Raw genomic sequence first — 26,850 nt, forward strand, 5'->3', positions numbered from 1 at the left:
TCCCGTCTGCTGGCGCTGGCCGCTTGGGCCTCTCCTGGGCGGCGTGTCGAGCTGGGCCGTTGCTTGGGGAGGGCGTTTGGTCCCCTGTGTGTTGATGAGATAAAACTGGCTGCTCCCGCTCCGGAACCCGAGGGCCGCCCGGTCCTAGTGCCTGCTGGATACCCGGGGCCCAGGGGTGTGGGGAGGCCGGAGGCTGCGGCCCAAGCTAACAGCGACCCCGCTCCGCACATCTTCCCGCGGGCTGCTGATGGCCGGACGCTTCCTGGGGAAGACTTTAGCCACCGTGTCTCTCTCTGTGGCCTTGGCCTCAGTGACTCTCAAGTCGTTGGGCCGTTGCAGCATCGCGGCGTGCAGGTATTCCCTCTTCTAGTTCTGGCTTCTTGTCCCGAGTCCTTGTGTTGTGAGGGGGAAGCAGCTTCTGGTCGGGCGGCTTCAGTAGGCTTTGCTTGGGTCCCAGCTCTTTACGGCCATATACACGTTTTTTAAAAGGCTCTAAAATGTTTTACCTGCCTTTTGAGAAAAACAAGCGGTAGTGACCTTTCTTATGATACTCGAACTTTGCCATCCTCCATGAGTCACTAACATTCTTGTCCCCAGAGAGTTTAAATAGCACATGTTTGGGTGTGGTGTTGTTCCGTGCCATTGTTTTGTTTTTTTGGTGTTTTTTTTTTGGTTAATACTTAAAACATTATTGTTAAAATTAGCACATGCACGTAGTTTAAAGATGCTAACCGTATAAATGCTGTAAAAGGAAAAATATAAGTCGTCATTGCTTTCCTCCACTTCTCCATTTCAGTGTAGATAATATATTTATTAGTTACCTTTTTAAAAAAATTTGCCTTGGATAAATTCAGGCATTTATGGTAGCTCACGCTGCCTCCTCCTTTTATTCCTCTCTTCTTCTGGTTTCTAAACACGATGTCCTAGGTACCATGCCCATGGTAGGCGCGGAGTAATAAACAAATTTTATGAGGCTGCCTCTAGGAGTTTTTGTTTGTTTGTTTCTTGTTTGTTTATATTTTTGCTTCTCATGTCGTGTTTACTTTCGGCACGAGGAAATTTTCTTCTATTTGTTTTTTCCCCCATTTTTTCTTCTGTCCTGTCCTTTTTCCCCACCCCCGGAACTCCAGTGATAGCTTTTGGACTTTCTGGGTAGTGCCTCTGTTTCTCTTTTTCTTTAATTTTCCATTGGTTTGTCTGTTTGTATGAAGTTTTTAGAGATTTTCCTCAAATTTATCTTCTAGATTACTAGTTCAGACTGCTGTCCTGTGCATTGTCATCTCTTCTATTGAATCGTAAATTTTGACAAGAACTTTTTCCCCCTAATTGCTCTCTTTAATATCCTTTTCTTATTTTATGGCTCTAAAAGTCCTTTGAATCTGTAAAACTAATAATTAGAATAAAAATTATTTTCTGTTTCCTGAATTGTCTGACCCTTCTGGGTCACTGGTTCTGTTCCTTTTTGGTCCCTTTTCCTTGTTTTTTTCTCAAACATCTGGCGGATGCTAGTTATTTATATTTTGATTAATGTAGATAATAGGCATTGTTTTCTGTAAACAGGAGCACTGATTGAATATTGCCCCCAGGTACCAGTGCACCTAGACCTGACGGTTTCGGCTGAGGGTGTGTGAGCAGGTGGCAGCAGGTGGACTGGCTGGAAACCTCCCCCTTCCCGTTCCAGACTTTACACTTGTGTAGCAGCTTCCCCGCTGAACATAGCTGCCCCAACTTTATTTCCTCAGGGTGAATTACGGAGATATTAAGCCTAAATTTCTGCTGTGTTCTCTAATACCTAATTCACAATAGAGGTTCTAGTCCTTCATTTTCTTTAAATTTTGGTTTTATCCTGGGGACAAACAACTAATACTGACTTTTTGTTTGTAGGGTAGGGAGGGAGGAGGGCTGATTTCCATGGTTACGTCCCACTGCTCACTTAGGACATTTGGGCCCACTTATTTCCAATGTAACTCTCTGGTGGGGCATGTTGGTATGGGGGGTGCTTCATGTGTGTGTGGTGGGGAGACTGGGGGTACATGGGAGCTCTGTGTTTTCTGCACAGTCTTGCTGTGAACCTGAAACCGCTTTAAAAAATAAAGTCTATTCAAAAAAAAAAGGCAGGTAGTATCCGTTCCTCGATTCACACAGGGACAGGTACATGGAAAATAAAAGACATAATGCTCTTGTTAAAAAAAAAAAAAGTTGACAAAACCAATTTAAAGATAGTGTTTCAAGCAAGAATGGTTTGAATATCAAAGGAGTAACGGAGGTCTTGGGGAAATTTTGATGAAGGCTTCTAATACTTTTGCTAAAATTATCCCCTCTGATTTGACTGTGAAGGTATAAAAGTGAAGTTTGCTGAATAATGTAGTTATAAATAAAATGTAATAGAAATATAATAAAAACAAATTTGATTAAGTCCTTGTTTGAAGACTTAGTTAGGTTATAACCAAATCTATATACTTATATACCTATAATATAAAATTTATTTTCATAATATTTCCCTTCAGTTTTATTGAGATAAAATGGATATACAGTACTGTATAAGATTAATGTGTACAGCATAAATATTTGAAATACATCATGAAATGATTGTCACAACATGTTTAGTGAACATCCATCATCACAGATAAATACAAAATTAAAGAAATAGAAAAAAAATTCTCCTTGTGATGAGAACTTTAGGATTTACTCTCTTAACCACTCTCATATATTTATATAACATATAGCAGTGTTAATTATATTTATCATGTTGTACATTATCTCCCAAGTACGTTTTTGTCTTATGACTGGAAGTTTGTGTGTACCTTCTGACCACCTTCATCCAGTTTGCCCTCTAGCCCCGCCCCCACTGCCTCATTACCACAAATCTGATCCCTTTTTCTATGAGTTTGTCTTTGAAGTATAATTGACCTACCACACTATGTTAGTTCCTGTTACACAACATAGTGATTTGATATTTCCATACATTTTAACTTGATAACCAGAGTAAGTCTGGTTACCTTATGTCACCATACAAAGATAACATAGTTATTCCCCACATCTTACATTTCATACTCGTGACTCATTTATTTTATACCTGGAAGTTTGTACCTCAATTAATCTTCTCCCTTTTCCACTTCTTTCCTCCCCCTACCACCCTCTCGTCTGGCAACCACCTGTTTGTTCTATGTATCTATGACTCTGTTTCTGTTTTGTTATGTTTGTTTATTTGTTTTGTGTTTTAGATTCCACATAAAAGTGGAAAGACAGTATTTGTCTTTCTCTTTTCTCTGTGTGACACTTCACTTAGCATAATACTCTCTGAGTCCAACCGTGTTGTCACAAATGGAAAGATTTCATTCCTTTTTTATAGCTGAGTAATATTCCACTGTGTGTGTGTGTGTGTGTGTGTGTGTGTGTGTGTGTGTGAGAGAGAGAGAGAGAGAGAGAGAGAGAGATCTTTATGCATCTTTTGATGGGCACTTAGGCTGCTTCCATATCTTGGCTATTATAAATAATACTGCTGTGAAAATGGGGGTGTGTGTATCTTTTCTAATTAGTGTTTTTGGTTTCTTCAGATAAATACCCTGGAGTGGAATTGCTGGATCATATGGTAGTTCTATTTTTAATTTTTTTGAGGAATCTCCATATTGTTTTCCGTAGTGGCTGCACCAATTTACATTCCCATTAGCAGCGCACAAGCGTTCCCTTTTCTCCGCATCCTCACCAACACTTGTTATTTGTTGTCTTTTTTATAATAGCCATTCTGACAGGTGTAAGGTGATATCTCATTGTGGTTTTGATTTGCATTTCCATGATGATTAGCAGTGTTGAACATATTTTCATGTTCTGTTGGCCATTTCTGTGTCTTCTTTGGAAAAATATTCGGATCCTCCACCCGTTTTTTTTAAATTGGGTTGTTTTTTTGTTTTGTTTTGTTTTGTTGCGGTACGCGGGCCTCTCACCGTTGCGGCCTCTCCTGTTGCGGAGCACAGGCTCCGGACGCGCAGGCCCAGCGGCTATGGCTCACGGGCCCAGCCGCTCCGCGGCATGTGGGATCTTCCCGGACCAGGGCACAAACCCGCGTCCCCTGCATTGGCAGGCGGACTCTCAACCACTGCACCACCAGGGAAGTCTGGTTATTTCATTTTTATGGGATAGATTACCAGGAATGAAATTACTGAGTCGAAGGATATAAGTATATTCATCGATTGCACTTAATTTTCATGTCTCTATCTGGAAGAGTTCTTCTAGCTTTATCGTTCATGACCTTAGTGATTTAAAGGGTATGGACCTTTATTCTGTAAGTTATCCTTTAATGTGGGTGTGTCATATATTTCCTCATGTCTAGACTCAGGTCATATATTCTTGTAGGGAATACCTCAGAAATGATTGCTCTGTGCTTCTCGCTATATGATATCAAGAGGCACATGAATTTGACTTATTTCACCACCCCATAAAGTTGGTGTTTGTCCCATCCACCATTTGTCTCAGGAAGGGCAAATTGTTACAGTATTGTGAGAGCAAGGGAAGGGAGCTGTCATCAGTTTACCATGTTCTCAGAATCCCCTTTATCATATTAAATATCCTAATTTAGGGTCATTAGGAATTTTAATCTCTAAGAATAATGAGAAGGCATTTAAATTCTTAGGAAGAGAAATGAAAAATTTTTGTGTAGGCTGTGAGGTAAAGGTTCAGTTTTTTGTTTTCTCTTTTTTTGTATATACTATCTAGTTATTTCAGCTCTACACCTCTTATTTTACTCTAAAGTTTATAATTTGTACATTTATCACAGTCTGACTTCAAGTAATAATACATTACTTTGTGTATAATGTAAGAATCCTACAACAGTATATTTCCATTTCCTGTTATTCTTTTGTGCTATTTTTGCCATACATTTTTTACACATGTATGTTAGACCGTAAACTATTTTATAAAATTGATTCCTTCGTGTAGACCTAAGAGTCTTCCTTTACATTTGTTTTTGTGGTTGAATTTTTATAACAAACTTATCTTCCCCAACATTTGTGCTAACAAAAGTAAACTTCTGTCCCTTTTTCTCAATGAAAATAAATTCAGTGAGTAGGTTTCAATTAATAAGATTTAGCAATATTTCAAAAAAATATTTATTTATTTATTTTGGCTGCACTGGGACTTAGTTGCGGCACTCGGGATCTTTGTTGCTGTGTGTGGGATCTTAGTTGTGGCATGCAGGATCTTTAGTTGAGGCATGCAGGCTTCTTAGTTGCAGCATGCAGGCTTCTTAGCTGCAGCATGCATGTGGGATCTAGTTCCCCAACCAGGGATTGAACCCACGCCCAGTGCATTGAGAGTACAGTGTCTTGGCCACTGGACCACCAGGGAAGTCCCTAACAATATATATATATATATTTTTTTTTAAATAAATTTATTTATTTATTTATTTTTGGCTGTGTTGGGTCTTAGTTTCTGTGCGAGGGCTTTCTCTAGTTGCGTTGAGCGGGGGCCACTCTTCATCGCGGTACACGGGCCTCTCACTGTCGCGGTCTTCTCTTGTTGCAGAGCACAGGCTTCAGATGCGCAGGCTCAGTAGCTGTGGTGCACGGGCTTAGTTGCTCCGCGGCATGTGGGATTTTCCCAGACCAGGGCTCAAACCCGTGTCCCCGCATTGGCAGGCAGATTCTCAACCACTGCGCCACCAGGGAAGCCCCCTAGCAATATTTTTATATTTGAAAATAATCTCTCACAGATGTTGGATCTTTACACTAATATGCATCAAATTAGAATTTTCTGATTTTTAAGTCTTTGAAAAGTTCTATTTTGTGGTCTGTGAATTAGGTTCTTTAATTAATTAATTTTGTACTTATATAAAACATTTTTCTTTTTCCTCCCAGTAACTCATTTTCATCCTGTGGATTTCATCTTAACTCCAACATGATGTCTGGTTCTGATGGTACCAAAGAGAATTCCCACAACAAGGCTCGGACATCTCCTTACCCAGGTTCAAAAGTTCAACGCAGCCAGGTTCCTAATGAAAAGGTAGGCTGGCTTGTTGAGTGGCAAGACTATAATCCTGTGGAATACACTGCAGTCTCTGTCTTGGCTGGACCTCGGTGGGCAGATCCTCAGATCAGGTGAGTAAATTAGTTGGTGTTAGCCGGGTGTAAGACTTTTGGAGAAGGTAATGGTTGTATTTGTAAATTATCATTTTATGGTTGAAAAATAGTTTTTATCCAGTGCTTGACTTTATTATAACTCAGTTTCCATATTTGCTTGAATTCTTTTTTAAAAATATTTATTTATTTATTTATTTTGGCTCTGCCAGGTCTTAGTTGTGGCACATGGGCTCTTAGTTGCGGCATACGGGCTCTTAGTTGTGGCAGGCGGGCTTCTTAGTTGCGGCATGCATGTGGGATCTAGTTCCCCAACCAGGGATTGAACCCAGGCCCCCTGCATTGGGAGCACGGAGTGTTACTCACTGGACCACCAAGGAAGTCCCTCACATTTGCTTGAATTCTTGCCAAAGCTATTCAGTTCATTTTTGTTTATTCTTTTGGGGGTTTTACGGTGATCTTTCCAAATAGGTAAGTCTATTTTGTTGTGGAGTTTTTTACTTTATGAAATGATAAGTGGTGGTCTCTGTTTTTATTTCTTTTGTTTGGGTTATCAATAACACCTTTTGTGGTTATTTTCCACAAAATAGACTTGTATTTGAATAGTGAATATTTTTCAGAAACTTCTTCCAGATTACTAAGAACAGGATGATGATAAAATTAGACCAGTGTGAGAAGATAGAAAAGGGATAGAAAACGGAGAGAGAAAGAGGAAAAAAAAAAAGTCAAGCAAAAATGTTTTGACTAAATTCAGAGAAGTGCTGTGTTGATTCATGTTTTATATTTATGTTTCTTTTGATAAATATAATGATAGAGTTGTAAAATGTGCTAACTGTGAGCTAGGCACTGTACTAAATGTTTTATAACCATTATTTTATTTTATTCTTATAACTATTCTGGAAGGCAGACAGGGTTGTTATTTCTACTTTATAGAGAAATAAAAACACACAAAAAATGGAAGCACAGAAAGTTTGTCCTTTGCATATGGCCGGTCATGTAGCTAGTAGATGGTATAGCTTGGACTTGAGCTCAGTCTGACTTCAGATTTCATGCCCTTAACTACTCTGCTAAACTGCTGCCCTAGTTTTGGGACATTTTATAAGTTTGATTTAATGGGTAAATTTATGATAAATGATCGTCCTCTCAAGGCCTTATTTAGTCAGTTAAATAAGAACTTTTGCTAGTTGGATTGATCCATATTAGTTCATTAGGTTGTTAAACTTTACCAGGTCACTTATTGCTGTGACTTGATTTCTACCCACAGTTTCCTTATTTAATCCAAAGGTGTGTTTGTGATAGTACTTGGATTATTAATTAATCAAGAAGCTAACTTGTGGAGAAATTATTAGCTGTAAATGAGTTCCATTTCCCTCATTTTAGAGGATGTACATGTTTACACGTATATTATACATACACATTATGTACAATTAAAATTAATGATGTTGGCAGGGGTGCTATACAGTGTAAACAGAGAAAGACAATACATCTTCTTATTTTTCATTCAATTTGTGTTTTAAAAGTTAAATTTGTGTCACTGTCTAAATCAAGCTTTATTACTAGCGTTAATGCTTCAATTATACCTAGAGTCACGCTTTTTTTCCCCCAGAAGATGGCTCCCTTTATTTATCTAAAATTTTATTATGAAACATTTCTAACATACAGAAAATTTGAAAGAACTTTATGGGGAACACTCATAAATCCACCACTTTGATTCTTTTATCAACATTTTATTATACTTATTTTATCACATATATATCCATCTATCCCTCCTCCTTTCTTTTTTTTTTTTTTTTTTTGTGGGACGTGGGCCTCTCACCGCTGTGGCCTCTCCCGTTGCGGAGCACAGGCTCTGGACGCGCAGGCTCAGCGGCCATGGCTCACGGGCCCAGCCGCTCCGTGGCATGTGGGATCTTCCCGGACCGGGGCACGAACCCGTGTCCCCTGCATCGGCAGGCGGACTCTCAACCTCTGCGCCACCAGGGAAGACCCCATCTTGTTTTTTTGGTGTATCAGTACATCTCCCCCTATATACTTCAACAAGTATTTCATTAACTAGTATTCAATATTTATTTAGTTTCTTCTTTTATTTTTAAAATTTTTACTGAAGTATAGTTATTTACAATGTTGTGTTAATTTCAGGTGTACAGGAAAGTGAATCAGTTATACATGTACATGTATCCACTCTTTTTTAGATTCTTTTCCCATATAGGTCATTACAGAGTATTGAGTAGAGTTCCCTGTGTTATACAGTAGGTCCTTATTAGTTACCTATTTTATATATAGTGGTGTGTATATGTCAATCCCAGTCTCCCAATTTATCCCCCTGCCTCCTTTCCCCCCTGGTAACCGTAAGTTTGTTTTCTACATCTGTGACTCTATTTCTGTTTTGTAAATAAGTTCATTTGTACCATTTTTTTTTAGATTCCACATATAATGGTGCATTTCTAGAGTCCCAAGAGCATTATAAGTTGGTTTTATAATTTCATGATTTTTACCATTTAATTATTTTTACATGTGCGTTCAATGGAAGAATGGTTAGAAGTCTTGAGAAAATGTCTGGATCATTCAAGTTGGAAATTATTTCCAAAACAGAGCACAAATATATCTATTCTCTTGCTTATTGGAATTAAAGCAAGAAAAAAAGTGAAACTTATGTCAGAGCTGCCCGTGAACTGTCCAGTGCTATATACATATTCACCGTCAGTGCAGCTATGTCAGCGATTTCATAATGGGGAAGAAAGTAGTTTATTTATAGCTTAAAAATTTTTTTTTTGAGTATGACATACATGCAGTAAAGTATACATTTCTTAAGTATGCAGGGGTAGCTCAGTAAGATTTTATATGTATATAACTCTGTAATCCAGAGCTATGTCCAGATCACATCTGGAACATTTCCAGCATATTACATCTATTTTAATCTACATCATGGTTATTATGAAGTTTGTGGGTGAATTCATGTTTTGTGGGTTTACTTTGATCAACGTATTAATCAGTGTACATTTGAAGAAATTAAAATTACTTTGAAACAGTAGAAACGACAAAATATCAGAAGGAATCTTAGTTTGAGAACTATAGGAACCATTAATTGCCATATTGTGCCCACGGCCAATTCCACTTTGCTAATAGTAACATAGACTTTCTTGTAGTATGTGGGAGGAGCTCCAGTGTGTCTGCCGTTAGTCCTTCCCAGAGGGGTTACAACACATATCCTTGTCTTACAAGGTGTTTTGGTTAAACAGATCTTCTTTTTCCAGAAACTGTTTTGAAGGAGTTGATGAATTTGTAAATGAAAACTAACTAAAGTTGTAACTAAAAATTTAGTTTCAAGGATACTGCTTTTATAAATAACTGACTGGCATTATTAAGCTGTTGGTAGTATTGGGTCATTATTTCTTATTTTGCATTGGTATTCTCATTACAGTGAAAGCAGCTTTTCGCCGAAGTTTAATGAAAAGGATGGGCATGTTGAGAGAAAGAGCCAGAATGGCCTGTATGAGATAGAAAATGGAAGACCTAGGTAGGTACTGGGGATGGAACATCTTACAATAATGGGTCTTTAAAAGGTAGAAAATACTGTCAACGAAAATTCAATTAACCATCAAGGTAAGAAGAATGAAGGGAATTTTATTCAAACGAACTGAGGATTATAACCCGGAAGACAGACTCTCAGAAAGCTCTGAGAACTGTTCCACCTGTTCGAAGATACAGTCATATACATTTTCGAGACGAAGGATTGTACACTAAAATGACATACCGATATTTCACATAAAGTTCACCGAAGATACATAGTCCAGGTGAGCACATACAAAGCAAGCAGCAAGTCACCATGCCATGTTTCAGAGTTGGGAGAGAATGCCATTCTTCTAGGAAGCTACATTGCTAGTGTCAGAATAAAGGGGAAAAAAGTGGATTTTTATGGTCAAGCAGGCACTCCCATCTTTGAGGAGGTCTGGTTAATGTGCAGTGCAGATGCACACTGCACATTAAGGAAGGAGGGTGGAGGCCCAGACGGACACAGAAAATTTTATGTTTAAATTTTCTTGTCCTGCGTTAAAATATACATTTTATTTTATCAGTATAATTAATGTTTATTGAGTGCTTGTATATACCAGACATTGTATGAAAGAATTTATGTATGTGATCTAATTAAATCACCACAATAACCCTGCGGGTGGATATTTTTAGTTCCATTTACAGGTAAGGAGGGAGAATGTTAAGTTGTTTGCACACAGTGAGTGAGTGGTAGAGACAGGGTTTGAATGCATCTTCTTGTAACCTTACCTTGAAGTAGAAATAATTACAGTTGACTCTTGAACAAAACAGGGGTTGAACTACACAGACCCACTTATACATGGATTTTTTTTCAATAGTAAATATTACAGAATTACACCGTCTGAGTGTGGTTGAATCCCTGGATGTGGAACCACGGATACAGGGGGACCGTGTATACAGAGGGCCGACTATAAGTTTATACGGGAGCATTGATCAAGGGTCAACTGTAATTGAATAGATTAACAGAGAAGGAAAGGATTAAAAACTGTATTTCAGTAGTTATTTATAAAATGAGATAATACCTTAAAGTAAGAATTTGTCCAAATATATAAGAGTAAAAATAAAAATAACCCAACAATTTAACATCACGTATCTTTTTGTACTTTTTTTATTTTTAATTTTTTTTTGGCCGTGCTGCATAGCATGTGAGCGGGATGTGGGATGTTAGTTCCCCGACCAGGGATCTAACCTGTGCCCCCTGCAGTGGAAGCACAGAGTCTTAACCACTGGACCGCCAGGGAAGTCCCTCTTTTTGTACTTCTAAAAATGATTTTTCTACACAACTCCAAAATTTTCCATTTTCCTTAAGAAGACGTTATACAAGTTAGGAAGAAATGTAAAAATTAGCATGCCTCAAATAAAAAAAAGGATCACAGATTTGGTAATCATGCTTATTACCTCGTAAAAATGTTGCAAAAACTAAAATAATTTTAGTTCTTCTAAGACTTGGAGATAGTAGAGCTCCTCTCACCCCAGCCTGGTCTTTCTTGCTAAATTCTTTCTTTGTTCATTACTTACTTGCCTTTCTATGTTATTGAACCTTTTCAAGTCAAACTCTCCTTGCATTTGACTTACTCCTCAGATTCTTTTCTGGGTAAAATATATTAAAAGACATGCACATATATAAAAGGATAGTCAGCAAAGGCAAGATAGCCTGTTGTTTTAGTCAAGACTCTCTGACTTATGGAAACCAACTCTAGCTTGCTTGAGTGAAAAAGTGAAGTTTACCACAGGGCTATAGGATCATCTCAAGCCCAGAGCAGAAATGCAGCTAACTTTAGGAAAGGGTGGAGTTGGAAATCCATTAGAACTGTCTCTCTGCTTTATGTCTGCTTTTCTTTATATGTTGCCTTTGGTTTTCTTTTTCTGCAAACAAGTTTCTCTGCTGCTCAGGCTATAGGATAATCTATGTGTCTTTTCTACAGCTTCTAGTTTATAAGTAACAGGCTTGGTCATCTATAAAAACTAACATTATCTCTCTTAATATTGGCTTTGATCCTTTGTATTCAGGGGTGTATGGTTACATGGAATAAAACATAGCTGCTGACCACCCTGCCCCTCCTCCTGAATTTGAAAAGTAGAATTATCATCACCTGGCCAGGTGTCTTGTCTTTCTGTTTTTATTTGCAAGTCTTGCTGAAATATTTCTAAGTCTAGTATAAAACAATATAAAGATTCACTCAACTTTAATAAAAGTCACAGGGAAGACCAGAATAAAAAGAGATGGCTGAAAAAGAAAATTTGACAGGTTGTTTATTTACTTTCATATACTGGGAGGATCAAAGATATAACATTAAATAGGTAAGATTGCAGATTAGGGCATTTGATTTTACATAATGGAAGTTGAACATTTAAGGAATATTGGAAGAAACTGGAAGAAAATCACTCAGGCATGAGTGTTGCTATGTTTATCTGACAGACTTTTGAACATTGGGTGTGGCATTAGGTTAAATAGTAGTTGGCATTTTTATAAAATTGTTATAAAAAATTGAATTTGGTATATTTGAAATCTTGAAATATTAAATACTTCTATCTCATTATATGCTACAAAATATCTATTACTGATAATAAAAATCTAGTCGAACCCACTGTGAAAAAATGGACTTTAAAATGTAACCAAAACTATTTGAGTGAGATAGGTTGTAGGAGAGTGGAATGGGAAAAGAGGATGTTGAGAAAGTGAAGTGTGGGTGTCCTCAGTGATAAAGCATTGCTGTCGCAGAGGTAGACGATGATTAGGTGCAGAGCATTTCATTCTTCCAGATTTGAGTCCAGTAAGATTCTAGTTTGAATTTTGAAGTATAGGTGAAAACTGAAACAAATTCTTATATTGTAGAACAACTATAGAAATGAGATCCTCCTCCTGGATCAAGCCCAAAACTTAAGACAAGCACGAAAGAAGAGTTAAATAACACTATAAGGAAATCTGTACTTTGAGTGTCAAATATGTAATAGTGCTACTCGATTTGTGTAGAGATATTATTTCCTTCTTATTGCTCTTACTACCTTGTTTTGGGCCATATCAAGTTGTGTTAAAAAAGATGAGCACATTCAATTGATTTTATGGGTTTTTTTTCTCAGAAATCCTGCAGGACGGACAGGACTGGTTGGCCGGGGGCTTTTGGGGCGATGGGGCCCCAATCATGCTGCAGATCCCATCATAACCAGGTAAGAACTAAAACATACTTCAGTAGCAAAGAGCTGAGTAATTGGATAAATACAGACTGTAACAGGAGAGGCCACAGCAGTGAGAGGCCCGCGTACCGCAAAAAAAAAAAAAGTTAATGGCGGTATGATTTTCTTTCCTGTTTGGTTAGAAACAGGAAGGTGTGGACCATCAGAAGTAGGGAGGGAATATGAATCATACATAGGAATATCATTAGCATTTAATAAATGTTAATGAGGTTCACTAGTTAAAATGATATATTATTTCTGTTGTATCAAGAAATTTTGTTTTAAATTTAGTGACAATGTATTTGGTACTAACAGAAACATAACAAGAAACTACTCTGTTTAAAATCCTTAAATGAGTCCATTGAGGATAAAATCTGAGAATGTAAATGTGATATGCAAGCTTTTCATCATCTGCATGGTCCTGCCTTTTTGCCCAGCAGCATCTCTCTGTATTCAGCTTCTCTTCCCAGGGCTCTAGCCATGACTGGCCGGCTGGCTGGCTGCCTGAGCAGCAGAGGCTCTGTGTTAGTCTTCGTTTTCCCAGCTCCTTGCACATGAGGTGTAGTAGGTGCTAGTAAACGTTTCTGAGTGGACAGAGCCATCATTTGCCACCTTATCCCTCCTCTTACCTAATTAGTGTAAATTCTGTTTGTTTAATTTAAGTAAAATAGTGTAGTGATTAAGAGTGCAGATTCTGGAACCAGATTGCCTGGGTTCAAATCTTGGTTTACACAACTTTTTTCCTCTGCAACCTCAGGCAAGTTATCTACTTCTCTGCGCCTCATTTTCCACATCTATAAATAAAAACAATAATACAGCTACTTTATAGGCTGGTTTTGAGGCTTAAGTGGATAAATACATTAAAGCACAACAGTATCAGGTCCATAATAAGTGCTATATAAATGACTTTTAAAAAGTAAAGGCTAAAAAAGAAAAAAGTAAAGGTAAAATCTGTCTTTTCTCCATGTTCACTGTCTCTACCTTCAGTCCTGTGCTCATCGTCTTGTACCTGGACCATGGTAACAGTCTTCTGGCTGGTTTTCTTGCCTCCAGTCTTGCTTCCCTCCAAACCAACTTCCAAACTTTTGTCAAAGTGAGTGAGCTTTCTAAAATACAAATTGCTAATGGCTTTTTCCCTGCTTAAAAAATATTCTCTGGCTCTCTAAGCAGATAAATTTGATGAATTCTTTGCATACTTCTCCAGCCTCACCATCTATCTTTCCCTCACTGATGCTTATGTTGCCACATATACTTTCAGTTTCTTGAATACATTATTTTATTTTATAACTTTGTTTCCTGTCTCTGGCATCCTTAAAAACAGATGTTGTCTTCTTATACCAATTATTCTTTCATTTCTATTTACTGTACTCATCAAGCTGTCACTCTTGTAGTTTATTCACATACATGTCTAGCTCCACTGCTAGACTATGAACTCTTTTGAGGGGGGGAATTATGGGTTAGATATGGTATTCAGCCACAATATAAAGAAATCTGGGCACTCATATCTAAACTACTATATTCAAAAAAATTTTTTTAACATCTTTATTGGAGTATAACTGCTTTACAGTATTGTTTTAGTTTCTGCTGTATAACAAAGTGAATCAGCTATACGTATACATATATCCCCATATCCCCTCCCTCTTGTATCTCCCTCCCACCCTCCCTCTCTCTCTGCTCTAGGTGGTCACAAAGCACTGAGCTGATCTCCCTGTGCTATGCAGCTGCTTCCCACCAGCTATCTGTTTTACATTTGGTAGTGTATATATGTCAATGCCACTCTCTCACTTCGTCCCAGCTTACCCTTACCCCTCCCCGTGTCCTCAAGTCCATTCTCTACGTCTGCATCTTTATATCTGTCCTGCCCCTAGGTTTGTCAGAACTACTTTTTTTTTTTTTTTTTACATTCCATATATATGTGTTAGCATATGGTATTTGTTTTTCTCTTTCTGACTTACTTCACTCTGTATGACAGACTCTGGGTCCATCCACCTCACTACAAATAACTCAATTTCGTTTCTCTTTATGGCTGAGTAATATTCCATTGTGTATATGTGCCACATCTTCTTTATCCATTCATCTGTCCATGGACACTTAGGTTGCTTCAATGTCCTGGCTATTGTAAATAGAGCTGCATTGAACATTTTGGTACATAACTCTTTTTGAATTATGGTTTTCTCAGGGTATATGCCCAGTAGTGGAATTGCTGGGTCATAAGTTAGTTCTATTTTTAGTTTTTTAAGGAACCTCCTTACTGTTCTCCATAGTGGCTGTATCAATTTACATTCCCACCAACAGTGCAAGAGGGTTCCCTTTTCTCCACACCCTCTCCAGCATTTATTGTTTGTAGATTTTTTGATGATGGCCATTCTGACCGGTGTGAGGTGATACCTCATTGTAATTTTGATTTGCATTTCTCTCATGATTAGTGATGTTGAGCATCGTATCATGTGTTTGTTGGCAATCTGTATATCTTCTTTGGAGAAATGTCTATTTAGGTCTTCTAAACTAGTATATTTTATTGAGTCTCATGCGTAGTGATGATTAGATCATAGGCTTTCTTTTTTGGTTTAGTACTGGAAGTTCAAAATCTTTATCTTTGCCTAAGGGACTATTAAAACTATTCTTAAAATTCGGCAGGAGGAAGTAGATGTGGTGGGTGTAGGGAAGGAGAAGGGGAGATTTATTAACATCTTTGTGAAGGAGGCTGTGGTTAGAAAAAGCACATTCTGAAATTAATGTCGCCTCGATGCTTTAAAAAAATGCAATTCAATTTGAGATATAAAATTAAATTAAAGGATAGTGTGAGACTTCTTTTATCAAAAGCGGGGATAAAGATTGAGAAGCACTTTTCTTGAGACCAGCTGAACCTGTATCATATAATCTGCTTTTCTGAAAACGTAGGGCAAACTGTTAAAAGCAAATATTACAGATCTTTTTCACTACTTAAAATTCTTAAAAAGGATCCTTGGATTAAAAAAAAAAAACTTTTATGACCCTTCTTTTTTTTTTTTACATCTTTATTGGAGTATTATTGCTTTACAATGGTGTGTTAGTTTCTGCTTTATAACAAAGTGAATCAGTTATACATATACATATGTTCCCATATCTCTTCCCTCTTACGTCTCCCTCCCTCCCACCCTCCCTATCCCACCCTATGACCCTTCTTTTAAATTCTGTTCTGCTTTTAATTTTTTTTGATAAATCTTACTTTAAGTAGTAAAAACTGTTTATATCTTGAATTTTTATTATGGATACTATAATATCCTTTATGGAAAGTAGACATTTGTCTTGGTTTGTAACAGTGCTAAATAAAGAATATTTTTAATACAAAACAATATTTCTTTACAAAACTAGCTGATTTGAGGTAAATTTATATATACTCTGTTATAAAGAAAAATATATCTTTATAGCTTTGTCTTAAGCTTGAAATAGAACCTTGGTCTTTGTTCTAAATCAGTTATGACCTTACATTACTGTTATAGGTGGAAAAGGGACAGAAGTGGAAATAAAATTACCCATCCCATTTCTGGGAAAAACATCTTACAGTTTGTTGCAATAAAAAGGAAAGACTGTGGAGAATGGGCCATCCCAGGGGTAAGCATTAAAATTAAGTCAAATCAGTGTTGTAAGTTCTTTTTAGTTGCTTTATTTACTACAAGGTTATTGTGTATGGATCTTTTCTACTTCATTTATTCTCCATTCCTCCCCAGTGATTCTTTTGCAATGAAGTATCATTGTCAATGGCAAATGTAGGATAATACAACAAAGCTGTTAGAATCTGAGTCTAATTCTAAGACCTTTGGGAAAGAACATGGACTTTGGAGTTAGACCCGGGCTTGTGTTTTGACCTTTGCACTTTGAGCTAGTGATATGGAGTTCAGACCTTTGTTTTAAAAATAATCATACATATTTCACAGGATTATTAGAGATAGCATATAAAGCATCTGGTATAGTAGATACTCACTAATATTGGGTTTCATCTCAGAACTCAACACCTATTCCAAGCCCAAGGTAAGATTTTTAGTATTTTTAAAAAGATAACACTATTACTGTTCCTTGTAGTTTTTTGAGTTTTCATAATATCATCAGGAAGAGTATACTTCTACTGAGTTCATGTCAGTAGTGTATTTCAAGGGGCTTTTAAAAATGTGTATGTGTTCAGTAGTGGGTTTTATATTTTATGCCATATTGTGAAATGGAGATAGTTTGATGAGAGGATGACTCTTTATATACACATTCTCCTATCTGCAGGAATGGCTTTTTTTCTTTGTCGGGTAAAATGGAATGAAAATGAAGGTTGTAGCTGACTGTGACAAAAGCTTAGGCTAATTATAAGAGCCAAATAGTCAAACTCCACTCAGTGCTGAATGCAAAATACAATGATATCATCACAGGATCTTATATTTTTATTGTCATTTGAAATTCTGATCAGCCAGGGAACTGTTGTCGTTAATATAATTTTGAGAGTCGTTGATCTACTCAGTATATTTTGAGCATCTGCCTTTTGTCAGCTAATATTTTAGACATTGAGGATACAGCAGAGCAACATAAACAAACATCCTTGTCTTCCTGGAGCTCACACTCCACTGAGGGAGACAGATAATATAACATGAACAAGTTACTGTAATGTTAGAAGGTGATAAATATCAATATTAAGAAAAACTAAAGCAAGGAAGGGGATTAGGAAGTGTTTGAGAGTTTGCAGTTTTCAATAGGGTGGTTAGAGAAGGTCTCCTGAGAAGGTGACATTTGAGTAAAGATCTGAAGGAGGTGAACGACTGAACCATGTGGATGGATATCTGGGGAAAGCATCTTGGGCAGAAGTCATAGCAGGTACAAAGGCCTTAAGGTTGGGATATATCTGGCATATCCTAGGAACACTGAGGAGGTCAGTTTGGCTGGAATGGAATGACCAATGGGGAAAGTATCAATTTGCTGTATTCTTTCTTGCCTGCATCCCTGCCTTCCATAGCTTGACTTAGGAAGATACCAGGAAAGGAGTCTGACTGGCTCAGTTGACCGTAGGCTAACTTTGGACTAATTACTATGGTTGAGTATATGGGATACACTGCTAAGCTGCTTCTACTAGAAACAAATGATTTAGAGAAGAACATATCACAGAAGATTATGGGCAGATAGAGCAATATATGTCCACTGCATCACTCAGTAAATATCTATTGATTGAATTGAAGCTTATTACTTTTTCTAAACAAAAATGTGACTCTTAGGGGATGGTGGATCCAGGAGAGAAGATTAGTGCCACACTGAAAAGAGAATTTGGTGAGGAAGCTCTCAACTCCTTACAGAAATCTGGTGCTGAAAAGAGAGAATTAGAGGAAAAGTTGCACAAGCTCTTCAGCCAGGAACATCTAGTGGTAAGAAATGAAGATTTCCAGGAAGGATTTAGTCCTGGGGATTAATGAAAATTACTTAAAGTTCACCTGGAAATCTGGTAGATCATTTTCTGAATAAAGTGAAATACTTGTATATTTGAAATACACGTTCATAAAAACAAATTAATTGTAGCTCTTAACTGTAAATAGATTTCTACTCAAATTTTTATAGTCCAACTTTAGGCCAGTTACATCATTTACTATAATACATTTTTTCCTCTTAATTTTTCTTTAGGTGTGAGCTAATGTGACACTGAGTTCACCCATCTAATGGAAAATCTTTTCTTTTTTAAAAAATTTGCATGAATTCAGCTTTTTTGAAAGGACATTTATATTTAAATATATGTATATATATATGTATATATATATGTATATAATATATTTTAAATTATGTTAAAAATTGTGTTCAGAGTTTTTCTTGTTCATAACCATTTAAGTCTCATGGCTGTTTTGTCTACATACCCTTTGTGATTAAAAAAAATCACTTTATAAGGTATATGTGCACTAATAATAAGGAAAAGGGTAGATTTTCTTTTCTTTTTTATTGGCTTTTCTTTGAATTGCTTTGTTTTCTTTCTAGAATTAGGATTTCTTAATTATTTATCTATCAATATGCTGTCTGGGTTTCGGGTCACATTTGTCGTAGATGGCTGGATCCAAATCTTTTCATGTATTAATAGCTTAAATATTAGTCTTTACTAACCTTATTTATAGATTTCTAACTAGAAGAATCTATCTTTGCATGTCTGAAACTATAATCACAGAAGTTATTAAAACAGAAAAATACTTATAGACTCTTAAAAAAAATCATGTGGCCCAAATATGACTATTCTTAAATTCTGAAATTAGAGTCTGAGGTATTGAGGGTTTTATGAATTTTAAAGCTGCCTCAAAATGTTCTTGAGAATACTGTTACCTGGGAAATTTATTTATTTATTTTTAAAAATATTTTATTCTTTTGATGCTATTGTAAATGGAATTGTTTTCTTAATTTCTTTTTTTAAGAAAAATTTATTTATTTGGTTGCGCTGGGTCTTAGTTGCGGCTCACGGGCTCCTTAGTTGTGGCATGTGAACTCTTAGTTGCAGCATGCATGTGGGATCTAGTTCCCTGACCAGGGATTGAACCCGGGCCCCCTGCATTGGAAGCGTGGAGCCTTAACCACTGCACCACCAGGGAAGTCCCTGTTTTCTTAATTTCTTAATTTCATTTTCACATCGACTTTTTCTTGGCTGAGCTGTGCGGCTTGTGGGAACTTAGTTCCCCGACCAGGGATTGAACTGAGCTCTGGCGGTGAAAGCACCGAGTCCTAACCACTGGACCATCAGGGAATTTCCTCCCTGGGAAATGTAAAACAAGTGTATGGAATGCTACATTAAAGGTCCTGTAATATTTACATTTCTTTTTTTTTGTGATAAAAAGCACGTAACATATAATTTGCCATCTTAACCATTTTTAAGTGTACAGTTCACTAATGTTAATTAAACGTGCATTGTTTGCAACAGGATATTTCTGGTTCTAATGAAGGTAGCATGCTCTTCTCTACCCATTCCTGTTCACCCTGCACTTTTTTTTTGGTCTGTCTCCTTTTAAAAATAGATATATAAAGGTTATGTTGATGATCCTCGGAACACTGATAACGCATGGATGGAGACAGAAGCTGTGAATTACCATGATGAAACAGGTAATCTTACTTATGTTTTTTAAGCTAACTGAATTAGAGGATCCAATTTAAGTGAAGCAGACTACTGGGGCACAGTTAAATCTGGACTATTTTAGCATTTTAAGTCAATCAACTACCGGTTATAGGATAATATTTGTATGAAAGCAGATTGTTTATATTAAAAGAATATGTAGAAGAAAGCTTTAAAAGTGTTACCAGTAACTAATATCCTTTAATCCATTGGTAGCATATAAAATTAAGGTTAAATTTATAGACTAAAATTATGTGCCCTAAAGTTGTCATTCTTTTAAAGGTTTTGCCCTGCCCCCTTCCTGTCTCAGTATAACCTTGTGCAAATCACATGTTCTCTTGGACTCAGTTTTTTCCTTACAAAATGGGCTGGAACTAGAAGATCTGTCACTTTTACATTCTTATTGAACTTCGGAAAACTCCCAGCACCAATTTCATTACTTCCAAACAACAACTCTAACCAAAGTATTAGGATAATTCATCCTGGTATTGAGAACTTAAAAGAAACATTTCAGAAGGAGAAGTATGCAAATATAATTTACAAGCAGGTCTCTACAACTTAAGTACTGATAAATTTGTTAGCTCCGTATTTTTGGAGTTAAAAAACAATGACTGACCCACTAGAGGTTGATTTTATAGTGTTTGAGTTGTTCAAATCACTGTTTTCACTGTTTTATTTTCTCTCTGAACTTAAAAAAAAAGTTGTGGTCTGATAATTCCAAATCTCTGCTATATCTGAGTCTCATTCTGATGTTTTGTCTCTTCAGACTGTGCTCTTTGCCTTGTAGCATGCCTTCTAGTTGTTTTGAAAGGTGAACATGATGTATCCAGTAAAAGAGACTGAGGTAAATAGATCTTTAGTGTGAGGCCTTATGTTTAGTTGACTAGGAGTTAGGCTGTACTTACCTGCTGTAATTTTATGTGTCAGAGGCTAAAATTTCCTCTGGTGTTTTTGTTTTTGTCTCTTCTGTTGTCTTTGGGTTTCTCTAAAGACTACTTAAATAAGGTCTGTGCCACGCAATTCTTTCAGTTACACTCCCTTGTTATTTTATGGAATCCCTATTGCTGTGGGATTTGGAGGGGGTTTGTGGGCTTTTGGAGGAGAATCATAGGAGAACTCAGTGATTAGGGCTTAGTTTTTCAGTGAGCCTGGGCCCCTGGGCTGTGACCTTCACTGCGGCTTCTCAGCTTCTTCCTTCCACCCTCACACTCCTTGGGCGAGATAGGAGGCTAGAGTTGGGTATTTCCCTTCCCCCAGGTTGGTTAGGACTGGTGAAATATTTTCCTTAAGGGCAGAATGCTTTGTCTAATTTCAGAATGGTTACTTTTCCCCTCTCCCTGCTGCAAGCAAGTGGGGATTTTTCTTGTCTTTACTCTGAGAACCTGGTGGCATTCCTGAGATAAAACTCCTAAAAATATGACCCTCCCACCCCAAGACTGTGCCTCCAGGAGATTTTCTCTCTCAAGCTAGTTCACAGATCAGTTTCCAAAAATGAGTCAGTTACCTTTTAAATGTTTCTACCACTTGTTAGCTCCAGAGGTGGGATTCTGTTCCTGGTAAGTTGTGATTCTCTGTATTTGCCTGTCTCTCTAGTTTTCAGGGTGGCATTGTGCCCTGTGACCTCAATTCTCTGATGGATCCAAAAAGAGTTGTTGATTTTCAGTTTGTTCAGATTTTTTGTGTGTGAAGATAGGAGTGATGATTTCCAAGCTCTTCATGTGTCAGACTATAAACTTTAAACTTTTTAGAATTCTGTTTTGTGTAATTTATTAGGTGACCAGAAGGGGAGGATGCTTTTCAGTCATTATTAGATCTGATAAAGAGCATGTTAGAGGACACTGTTATTTAGATAATCAGATATTTTAATTTAACTTTTAGATTCAGGTTTACTTCTTAATTCTGGTTCTCCATTGAAAATTGGATGTTGTAGTTGCTGTGAGATACACAAAGAGCTGTCATTTTAGCACTGGGATTTAGAAACCTGTTATGCTGAAATATTCAATTGATTCTTTTCTTTTAAGAAGCAGCTTTATTATTTTAAAGGTAATCATTGTAAAGATAAAGGATATAGTGTTTATAATGAGTTATTTAGAAAATAGGTGACATAAAGTGGAAAAAATTTTAAAGCACCAGTTATTTCATTTCCCAAAGATACCACGGTTAGCGTTTTGATTTATCTTTTTCCAGATTTTATATAGTTGTTTTTAAAATAAAATGGGCTCACACTGTACATTCTGTTTTGTTACTTGAATTTTCACTTAAAAATATATTATGGACATATTTCCATATCAGTATTTATAGAATGGCTTCCCTTTTAATGGGAGTGCATTGTGTAGCTGTCTTATCATTTATTTAATAATCTGTGCCCTCTAGATGGAAAGTTCGGTTATGTCCCATTTTCTCTTTTTGGTTATAAATAATGTTGCCTTGAATACTTCAGTAGCCTTGTCTTTTTATTTCCTTAGGATAAATCCTTTGAAGTGGAATTGCTGGGTTGTTTATTGTATCCCCAGTACAGAGTCTGGTGCATAAGAGGCACTCTGATATTTTTTGAATGAATGCTCATCAAAGAGCATTTGCTTTTTAAAAGCTCTTGAAAAACATTGCCAAATTGTCCTACAGAAACATGCCATTTAGATTGCCAACAGTGATTGAAAGCATTTCTTTTTAATTTTTGATAACTATAAATATTTTAATAAATATATATGTATTTATAAATATAACTCTAAATATTTTTTGAATTTTATTTTATTTATTTTTTATACAGCAGCTTCTTATTCTCTATTTTACACATATTAGTGTATACATGTCAATCCCAATCTCCCAGGTCATCCCACCACCACCTCGTCCCCCCACTGAATATTTTATTTTATGGTTCCTGGTTTGGTGTCATACTTGGAAAAGTACACTTACCTTAAGACTCTAAAGTGAGTCATCAGTAATTGTTTTCTTTCATTTTTTTTTAACATTTAAATCTGTAATCCTTCTGGAATTTTGATGTGAGTTTTCATGTTTATTTTTTTTCTCTTTTTTTTTTTGAAGGGTAATATTTTTACTTTTTAAAGAGAAAAGCTTTCTTACTGGTACCGTCACTTAAAATTTAGGAACTTAGTTAAAATTGGGGCATTTGGGAAATTTGGAATATTCTAGTTTTTAATTCACTTGGCCACTTAATATAATGATGATTTAAGGTTATTATAGTAGCAATACTTGAAGATACAGAATTATGCTGAAAAAGAAATGAATAAATTACTTTTTCTTGATGATGTTTTTTCTTTGGTAACCAGGTGAGATAATGGATAACCTTACCTTAGAAGCTGGAGATGATGCTGGAAAAGTGAAATGGGTGGACATCAGTGATAAACTCAAGCTTTATGCTAGTCACTTTCAATTCATCAAACTTGTGGCAGAGAAACGAGATGCCCACTGGAGTGAGGACTCTGAAACTGACTGCCATGGGTTATAGCTCGCAATCTCCACGAAAGCCAAATGGCAACAAAGGAACATGTACTGAAAAGAAGGCAGCGTCACAGAGCTCATATATAAAAAGGGCAGGGGTAGATCACTTGGAGATTATTTTATTCACTTTCAAAATGATTTGCATATAGAAGGTTTTGCATCAGAATAAAGTTAGCAAATATGGTGAAACAGAACACAGAATTTTCTGCTTTCCAGTCAAAAGAGCTATAAATAATCATATTTTGTATGCATTTTATTTAAGCATGGCTTAAACCAAACTTAACAACTGATGCTCTTCGAAGAATCAGAATCTAAATAAAGGTAAATTTCTGTTCAGCCATAACTTCTGCTTTCCATGTAGTTCTTGTTTGTCTTTTTTTTTTTCCCCCATTGATCTTCTGAGGTCTGAAGGATGTTCCTGTCACATCAAGCTTCTTTCAGAATAGCACCGATCACCATTGTTTAATCTGATTTATCTTTAAATTATTTGCTTTGCATTTTGCTTTACATGATCTTGTTGAAGCTGCTTTCAAAAGTGGAAGCCTCATGTATTCTTGCCTTTAGAGTTGTAAGTTTTATGAGGAAATTTCAGTCACTCTTAGCTGGTAAAGGTCAGGATCAGCGAACAAGAAATCATGTTCTCATTTCCAAGAATTATGACTTAAAAAAATGTGTGCAGGAAACTAGTAATTTAAATTGCTATATGCATTTCATTCTACTGTAACTGTGTGTGCCATAAATGAATTAAAAGTAGATGTTCAGAAAGGAACTGAAATCAGACACAGAGGAGATCTTTGGGAGTTTGGGTGTTTTTTGTTAGGAAGAGATTGTTAAAGACTGACATAGGTTTTTGAGAGACTCACTATTAACATTGTAATTCCCAGAGGAAAGGAAAGAGTTGGTGTTCCACGTGTTCTTGGAAGCAGGGAAGAGGAAGGAAAATAACACTGCCTTGTCGCATGTGTATCACGTTCTGGCCAAGATATCCAGTGGGAAAGTCTCATGATACTAATTCCTGTCAGCCTGAGGTAGGGACTGTCATAATTCCATCTTCATTCCAGTTGGACTACAGGTGGGGCATCTGAAGAAAAGGAGGGTTAGGGGATAGAGACGTGGTTGTTTCCTTCAGATATTTGAAAAGAGTATTAGGCTTACTCTGTAGCTAGAGGACAGAACTAGGGCTAAGGTAAATCAATCGAAAAGATGTTTTTTGTTTTTTATTTTCTCTCCCCCCAACCCCGAGTTAGTGTCAAAACTCCTTTGGGGTAAATTTGAACTGAACTGACAGGAGGCTTTTTTCCCCTTAGTGTGACTATAAGTTTTGCTGAGAAACATTAGAATGTTTGATTTCAGGATGCTGCCTCAAACCTCTCTGGAAGAGTTACAAGGTTTATGTGCAGTATTAATTTTCTAAAATCCATAAAATCCTGGTCCTTGGGTACATAACAAGGGACTTGTACTTGACAAGAATGATCTGCTCATTGGGTGAGGGGTGGGATAACCTTGTCCCAGCATGAAAGAGTCTGATTCTACGTTTACTGTCTGGTAGCAAGAAATTGCTTCTTCCTGGCATGGAATAGAATTCTCTAAAATTGAAACTACTTATAGAAGCTCTTGAGAAAGTTTGAGCAATTGCCTAAAGAATGACATTTACTTTTGACACATCTACCCTGACATTAGTAAAGATATTAGGTTATATGAAAATTTTACTTAAAGAATGAGTAAAGCACATGATCCGCAGATAATCAATTTTTTGTGGCATTTTGTAGTTTTCATTGGAACATTTGCAAAGTATGCAAAATGATAAAACTACTCTACCCTACAGATAGGGTAGAAGTAGATAATCTTCTAACTGTAAGTATCCAGCACCATCGATAATAGAAAAAAAAACAGATTAAAATTTTAGTTTAAGACATTTCTGGAGGAATATCTGCTCCTGTATCACTAGGTGATATTGCCTTCATATTTACTTATATTTCAGATATAAGGAATATTTTTTTCAAGAGACAGTTAAAACAGTGGTAGATAGCATTTATTGAATATCTACATCGTATCACTTAATCCTCACACAACAATCCTGCGAAGTTAGGTGGTATTTTTCCTATTTCACAGATGAAAATGATATTTAGAAATGTTGCCCCAAGGTTTACTCCGTAAGCAACAGAGCTGGATTTTGAATCCCGGTCTGCAGGGTTCCAGAGCCAATTCTCTGTCTGTTGTATTCCCTACTACGTTTATGAAGCTTTTATGATTTCTTACTTTAAGTTTGTAGTTTGGAAGATTTATATTACTTAAGCAATACTCATGTTATCCATAGTAATCCATAGTAATCCATTTATGGTTTGTGGCTTGAAATGTAAGGGCCACATCTGATTTGGCGAGCCTTGTTAAACTTGTTCACATAATTTTGGCTCAGAGACAATTTATTGATAATATCTTAACCTAAGGATGAGCGGCTGCAGTCAGGGTGTCTTGCCTGCAGGTGTTCTTGAGATTTCAAAGCATTTCAAACTCAGATAGAAGCGAGATACTAAACATGCTGAAGAGGGCCCCTAAAATTTCTAACCACTTTTAGAGGCTAAATGCTACTCTGTCCGACAGTATACGGACTTAGGTTGGTTGCTGTTATTTTCTAAAATATTTGTGAAGTTTGAATAAATAAACTGATTTCAAAACACATCATTTGAAGAAAGCACTTGTAATTAATTTGGTCTTCTTTACACCTCCTTTAATCATATTATTAACTTACCAATATGGGCACAATCTGAAGCTGTTAAACTCTTAGGATAGAAGTATTTAAAAATGTATAATAATGCTCAAAAGATATTTGGAGATTTTACTAACCGTATATAACTTCTGACATAGTAGTAAGAGAATTATTTCTGCCAAAATAAACAATACAGATTATAGTTACTATATAAAGGTATTTTTGCCATATTTTTTCTTTGCCTCCACCCATGTCTCCCATATTATGTTTATTTAATGTTGATGGATTAGTATGGGTACAATCATGTAATGTTGGGAGGTAGCAAATAATGTGGTTCTGTTACACCTAAATGCTGAGAAATTGAACCATCAACTGTCTTTTCTGCAACATAGAGCTTAATTTCTCCCACTTCACCCTTGATGGGCTGGTAAGAGCATTTGGATTGGTAAGAAACACAGAATAAACACTTTAGGGCAATGAAACTTTTCAGAAGGAAAACTTGCGTGAAATCCAATTTCTTTCTCAAAATTAAGATTGAGAATATTTTGATTCATCAGCTTCTCTCAAGGTAGGTTAAAATACATACTGACATTTAATTGACATTAATTCAGATATTTTAAAAAGGAATATACCTTTTTGGTCTCTCTTTCTCTTTTGTATATATTTTAGATGAAAGCAAACTTGGGTGAGAAAGCAGAAGTCTCAAGGTCTGTAGCCTTTCTATCAAGACAGCTGATGCTTTTGTGTTAAGGAGACTTGTTGGCTTGCCTTGAGATTAGAGCATTTCTAGATTTGGTAGT

General features: G+C 36.5%; 1 protein-coding gene across 3 annotated transcripts; it reads left to right on the plus strand.

Moving 5' to 3' along the window:
* Nucleotides 1-26,288, plus strand: NUDT9 (nudix hydrolase 9). 3 transcript variants are annotated; one of them, XR_014296641.1, is made up of 9 exons: nucleotides 1-354; nucleotides 5,853-6,092; nucleotides 9,493-9,588; nucleotides 12,705-12,791; nucleotides 16,280-16,391; nucleotides 18,026-18,172; nucleotides 19,790-19,874; nucleotides 23,172-23,664; nucleotides 24,228-26,288. XR_014296641.1 is itself a non-coding variant. In XM_082653089.1 (9 exons), the coding sequence occupies exons 1-8, from the start codon at nucleotides 248-250 to the stop codon at nucleotides 20,725-20,727; spliced, it is 951 nt and encodes a 316-aa protein (XP_082509215.1). In that variant the 5' UTR covers nucleotides 1-247; the 3' UTR covers nucleotide 20,728; nucleotides 23,172-23,303. The 3 variants fall into 3 exon arrangements, 2 of the variants coding, with proteins under 2 accessions (XP_082509215.1, XP_082509214.1); XM_082653089.1 differs by lacking the exon at nucleotides 24,228-26,288 and adding an exon at nucleotides 20,651-20,728 and having other exon boundaries at nucleotides 23,172-23,303; XM_082653088.1 differs by lacking the exon at nucleotides 24,228-26,288 and having other exon boundaries at nucleotides 23,172-23,686.
* The last annotated feature ends 562 nt before the right edge of the window (nucleotides 26,289-26,850 follow it).

This window comes from Grampus griseus (assembly GCF_964374135.1).
Source record: "Grampus griseus genome assembly, chromosome: 4".
Lineage (NCBI taxonomy): Eukaryota > Metazoa > Chordata > Mammalia > Artiodactyla > Delphinidae > Grampus > Grampus griseus.

Bases quoted from the DNA above. Each gene is read 5' to 3' on its own strand.
- NUDT9 (XM_082653088.1), top strand. From the start codon at position 248: ATGGCCGGACGCTTCCTGGGGAAGACTTTAGCCACCGTGTCTCTCTCT. The intron at 16,392-18,025 runs GTAAGCATTAAA...TGTGACTCTTAG, and splicing joins GAGAATGGGCCATCCCAGGG to GGGATGGTGGATCCAGGAGA. The intron at 18,173-19,789 runs GTAAGAAATGAA...TTTTAAAAATAG, and splicing joins TCAGCCAGGAACATCTAGTG to ATATATAAAGGTTATGTTGA.